Genomic DNA, 6000 nt, shown 5'->3' with positions numbered 1-6000 from the left:
AGGTCCGAGCTCTGCGGCTGCTTGTTGATGTCGGTGAACTGAGCCCGGCTGCAGCTCGTTCAGAACCCTCGTCTCTTCTATCATTTGGAGGGTTTCAGCAACAAGGATGCGATTCAGAAAATAATCAACCAGGTGCTTGTAGTTTCTCTGCTTTACTGACCCTGAGCTTAATCCGGCTCATAGTTTCTGCCTTGGCAACAGGAAGCTGTTTGTGGAACGGGTGAATATGTTGAAATGATCCTGTGAAACGTATGAACTTCTTTTCTAATGCAGTTATAAAGAGTTTATAAAGATGTCAAAGTTGAACGTAATCATTGCATTGGACCTCATTTATGCTCATTTTGATGGTGTGGAAACTAGATCAATTGTTACGTAATCAACACAAACACAGAATACTAATAAGTGGCTTATCGCTAAAAAGTAATGGTCTCTGAGACGAGAACGGAGCTGGAGTAAGTAGGTCATCCACTCTTACAGGATAATGACGCAGCCTGAATAATTATACACTCCAACGCTGCAGTTAGTCTGTTTTCAATGGACACAGAAATGATGATAGCGCACATTAGCGTCTGCTCTGTGGAGGCGCTCACGTTTGGCTCTGAACGGAGAACGCGCCATGTTTTATGTATGAATGGATGCTTTGGAATGAATAATGCTCATGCACTATTTGCTGGGAGGAAGAGGACGGAGGCTCTGAGAGCATCAGCGACGGATAAATGTCAGTGAAAGAACGTGGGCTGAGCAGGAGCTCCTGTTTCACCTGCAGGTCGAGTCCAGATGCAGAGCAGGCGGCGACTGCTTTTATTCCTCCTCCCTAATTAACTCTTATAGAGTCACATCTTATACTAGTGGACTTTCAGCAAAAGTTCAAGCCACGCCCCCCTGTGTCCGGCCACGCCCACTCCTCGACCCAACGCCATTCACCTGCGTCTGCAGGAGCAGTGATCAAAGTCAAGCAAGTGGAGTTTGTGCTTCTGAAGTTTGTGGATCCAAAGGTTTCCTTCCTTCAAGGAGGCTGAATGATGCTCACGCTCAGTGAGCTGAAGGATGTGTCTGCTTTATCATCTTTCAAGAGTTTTGCATCATCAATTTTGTGTTGAGGTCAGGTTGTTTTGACCAATATCTGTTTCTACACAAGAGGCTCTCTGTTGCAGCACTCTTCCTCAAGTAACTTGTTTTTTCTATAAATGCCTTTGGAAACTCTGCAAGGATGCGGTTTTACAGCCCCCAATGAAACACATCTAGTAATCACATATATTTAATGTGAAACACAGTCATCAACTCAAATAAAGTTCTTTGAGCAGACTAGTTAATCATTTAGAGTTTTCTATATTTAGAGGTTTGAATTATTTAGTCACTTTTACACCTGGAGGGCAAAGAGGAGCTGCATCGAACGCATTTACACGTCTGATGAATCATTTTGTCTTTAAACCAACGTACACAGGTTTCCACGCAGTGCACAGTTCGTGTTCTGTGCCAGTTTAAATGTTGAATGACAAAATGCAGACACCTCCTCCTGAGAGTGTCTGAGCTGCAGCAGAGGCGAGAGTGAAAGTTGAGTTCCAGATGATTTGACTGGTTCAGTGTTGAACTCTCATCTGCTTCACGTGCATTTCACTGCATTGTCACACGACATGACTGTGGATTTCCATGTTTTTTTCCACGTTTCGAAGCGATGACTCATCTTTCAGGAAGAATAATCTCAGCAGGTAAGACCTATTTTATTGTTCAAATGGGCACCAGTAGGTTTAAGACAGACTAGAAACACTGTGAAACCTTTCATAAACGATATGAACATGAATTTATTTATTTATATGAATTTATTATTAATATTTTGTCCAGTCATGTGGTCGGGTGGAAGTGTGGTCATGCGCTAAACTTGGAGAGGAGGTTGGAGGAGGTCGGAGAGGAAACAATGAGCTTGATCAAAGGTCGCTGCTTCTTAATAGTGACTCATAGTCAGAGACGTCCACTTTTAGTCTGAACGCGGTTTAAACCGGTTTGTTCTTCTCCTGATCAGACATCACAGACTTGTTTTGCTTCACAAATGAAGCTTCATCTGAACCTAATTAACGGCTTCAGTAGTTAAAGTAAATGAAATCAATTAAGTGTCTGTCAGGATTTGATGTCTTAATGGAAAACTCAGACTCTGAGACTCTAACTTTATGCAGTTTTGTAGCTGCAGAGGTTTTATAACTTTGCATAAAACGAGCCCTGTGAATATTTTCCCCATCGGTTGATGTCAGGAAGGAATCTTTAAGCAGACACAATAAACAGGATTATTAGAGGCAATGATGGTAAAATAAGTGCATGTGTATTGCACATGCCCTTTTTGTAAATGGAATTTATTATGCACAGTTTCATTGATTCAAACCTCGTTGTCATGGTCTCTCTCTCTCTTATCTCCCTCCTCTCTCTTCTCTTCTCTCTCTCTCTCTCTCTCTATCTCTCTCGCGCTCGATCTTTCTCTATCGCTCTCTCTCTCTATATTTTCTCTCTTTATCTCTCTCACCAAACCCACTCTATCAGACAACTCTTCTCTCTCTAATCTATCTTATCGATCTAAACCCCCCCCCCCCTCTCTCTCTCTCTCACCCTCTCTCTCTCTCTCTCTCTCTCCCCCGCTGTCTGAGGGACTCGGAGCAGTTATCAGCCGCCTCAGCGCATCCTGCGTCTGTCTCCTCTTCTCCGCAGGACAACGACCAGAAACGACCACTAACTTTTAGCTTGTGCGCGTTTTTTATTCCCTGTGCACCGGTGGTTTTTGCTCATTTCTAGTCATGAATGCGCGGAGAAAGCCTCAGAGGAAGCGGCGCTCGGACCAGCAGCGTCAAGGTGAGAATTCATTTCCACTGCAAATATTCAACACAAAAGTTAGAATATTAAAGTTAGAATAATACAAATATTACCGTATTTATATCTATTGATTTTTAACAAACAATTAACATTAAACCGGTTATTGTTATTATAGTCTATTTTAAATACAAATTAAATGACAGTATGTATGTGATTATTTAAGGTAATAATTTCAAAATGGAAGCTTATGCAAAACGTTGGATGCAAAATGTGCCATCGTGTAATTAACCTTCTAGAAGTCATCAGCGTCTTTCTGCGCTGTGCGTAATGGCAATTATCCCGCTGATGAGAATGAGTTGATCAAATGAGGAGGATTCCCTCAGCGAACGTGCATCTCATTCAGTCCTTTCATATTATATTTTTCCATCAGTGGCCAACGACGCTCTTATTAGTCAGAGGGAAATGTTCATGCTTGTTGTAGGATCTGGACTTTTCTGATCCAATTCTGACATTTAGGGCTGTTTCAAAGCGGCTCCTTTGATCTACAGACGCGTTTTGATTTATTCTGCGCCATGTGGTCGACACTTGATCAGGTTAATCGGGTTCTGGCTTTGAAAACGTTTTGCTGCCGACGAGCTGCTGCTGTTTATTCCCCAGGAATATGAGGAAATCGCTTCTATTTCACACCTGCAGGCTGTCGGCTGCTGTATTAGACTAATAAATAGTAAACTGATCCAAGCAATCATGCGGGAGGCCGTGAGCTGAGCGCTCTTCAGACAAACACATTCAACCGACAATATGATAAACCTCAATTGACAATAACGTGGAGCCTTAATTGGTCGATCCGGAGGAGAAGCGTCTCGTGTGGCTCGTTACACGTCCCAGTGACACGCGTGTCCTCGTTGCTGCACTTTGCCTCACGCTTTCATTTCTCTTTCCAGTGTCTTCGAGCCGCTCCTAAAAGCAGCGCCGCCGCCGCCGCCGCCGCCCCGTCGGGATGGAGCTCCCCGTTCACGGCTCCTCGAACAGCAGCGCACCGCCCAACGCCACGGGCAACGGCACCGCTGAGGTCAGCCTGTGTGACATCCTGGGTCCCCGCAGGTCCCCGTTCTTCCTCCCGGTGACCGGCGTGTACCTGCTCATCTTCCTCACCGGCCTGTCCGGGAACCTGCTCACGTGCGCCGTCATGGCCAAGCACAAGAAGATGCGCAACCCCACCAACCTGTACCTGCTGAGCCTGGCCGTGTCCGACCTGCTTGTGCTCCTGTTCGGGATGCCGCTGGAGGTCTACGACCTGTGGCAGAACTACCCGTTCCCGTTCGGCGAGGGCGGCTGCTACTTCAAGACCTTCCTCTTCGAGACCGTGTGCTTCGCCTCCATCCTCAACGTGACGGCGCTGAGCGTGGAGCGCTACATCGCCGTGGTGCATCCGCTCAAAACGCGCTACCTGTCGACCAATCAGCACGCGAAGCGTGTGATCGGCGTCCTGTGGGCGGCGTCCATGGCGTGCGCCGTCCCCAACACCTCGCTGCACGGCATCTTCTACCTGCCGGAGCGCGCGGAGGAGTCGGCCATCTGCACCGTGCTGCAGCCGCTGTGGGTCTACAACGTGGTGATGCAGGTCACCACCGTGTGCTTCTTCTTCGTGCCCATGGCGGTGATCAGCATGCTGTACCTGGTGATGGGGCTGCACCTGGGCCGGGGGCGGCGGCGGCCCGGCGCGAGGCGAGGCCGGACCTGCGGCGGCGACACGCGCAGGAGGATCCGGCTGGAGACCGGGCGCCGGAGGCAGGTCATCAAGATGCTCTGTGAGTCGGGTCGGTCCTCGCACGCGGTGCTAATATGAGTCATCAGCACGGCGACATGTGCTCCGCGGCCAAACGTGTGCGAAACGCAGAGCGCGCAATGACGAGAGCTTTTCAAGCCTTTGTCTGGGCTGATTTTAAAGGGAGCGAGGGCTTAATGAGTCTGATTCTCACACGAGATTGAGAAGGTTTTTACATTCCATTTATAGTCACCATTTTCAACTATTTGATCATTTGATGGGGAAAATGACTTTTTAGTCACATTTTATCTGAAAGCATCATATAGTGAATAGGACGACTGTTTGTTTTTAACCCAAGCAGACGAGCTCTTTTTGGGCTCAAACTCATTCATTCTCAAGTGGCTCCTCAGAATCACACTGGCCTCCGTGCTCAACCAGCGGGTCGGCTCTTTTTTCTGTCCCACTTGGAGCTGAGAACGTGCTGCTTTTATCAGTAAACGGCCGTGAGATGTTGATGATGCCTTTTGTCAACACTACTGACGTTTGTAATGTTGGTAGAGATGAAACTCAAAGGCTCTGGCTAAAAATGATTGAACCTGGATAAAACAACAGCTCATGAGGCTGAAATGTGCATAAAGGCCTGTAAAATATTTAAATTGGTAAACAGCACATCCACGATGCAGTGTCTGACTCTGCGTGAGCTCCAAAGGCAGCGAAGCTTTCAGACAAATGAGTAAAAGTGTGATAGTGTCAGCGTGGGTGAACCTTTCATCATTCAGAACCACCAGCTCCACCAAAGCTCAGTTATGGTGACGCTGCTTCCTCCAACATCCAGCTCCAGTTTGAAGCTGATCATCAGCCACAGACACAGAGCAGGCGCTATTTCTCCTCCTCTTATCGCGTTCCTGTAAATGGACAAAACCGCGGCTCTTTTCTAGAAGTGCTTCTAACTATTTGTGATTGGTCTTTGGGCCTTTTTGTTCGGTCGTCGACGACGTGTTTTGCTGATGTTGGGTTAAAGTCGGCGGCGGTAAAAACCTGCTCATGTTGATTTTAACGGATGTCACGGTTCAACAGTTCTCAACGGTTGCTCTCAGTCAAACAAACATGCGGCTCCAGTAATTTGTTTCTGTAAAATCTTTGCTTTTTGTGAAATAATAGATGATTTCACACCTTCAGTTCAATTGAGTTTTACTTATAAAGCCCCAAATCACACATAGTTACATGAAGGCTCTTCACAAGGTTTAAGACCTCACACAACTAAACACACAGCAGCCTTTAATTCCAGTTTGACAGTAACTCTAGCGAGGGAGGAGCCTCCACCAGAACCTCCATCAGAACCAGGCTGGATGAGGTCCACTTTGGCCTGCACTGTCAGTTCCATGCATTGTGTGTTGTGTTGAACGGTCGCTGAGCGAGCGCCGCCCGCTCTGACCTGC

The 6000-nt window shown here is 47.0% G+C and overlaps 1 protein-coding gene across 1 annotated transcript in view; it reads left to right on the top strand.

The window, feature by feature from the left end:
- The first annotated feature begins 2576 nt into the window (after positions 1-2576).
- The window catches only part of nmur3 (neuromedin U receptor 3), a 4843-nt gene continuing 1419 nt past the window's right edge, over positions 2577-6000 (top strand). Inside the window, exons 1-2 of the mRNA XM_029150423.3 lie at positions 2577-2835; positions 3738-4604. Of these exons, the coding sequence (XP_029006256.1) occupies positions 3794-4604 (811 nt within the window). The 5' untranslated portion in view covers positions 2577-2835; positions 3738-3793. The remainder of the gene's footprint in view (positions 2836-3737; positions 4605-6000) is intronic.

This window comes from Betta splendens, chromosome 5 (genome assembly GCF_900634795.4).
Source record: "Betta splendens chromosome 5, fBetSpl5.4, whole genome shotgun sequence".
In the NCBI taxonomy this organism is placed as follows: Eukaryota; Metazoa; Chordata; class Actinopteri; order Anabantiformes; family Osphronemidae; genus Betta; species Betta splendens.
The sequence above is the reverse complement of the archived record's forward strand: the minus strand, read 5'-3'. Positions and strand labels throughout refer to the sequence as shown.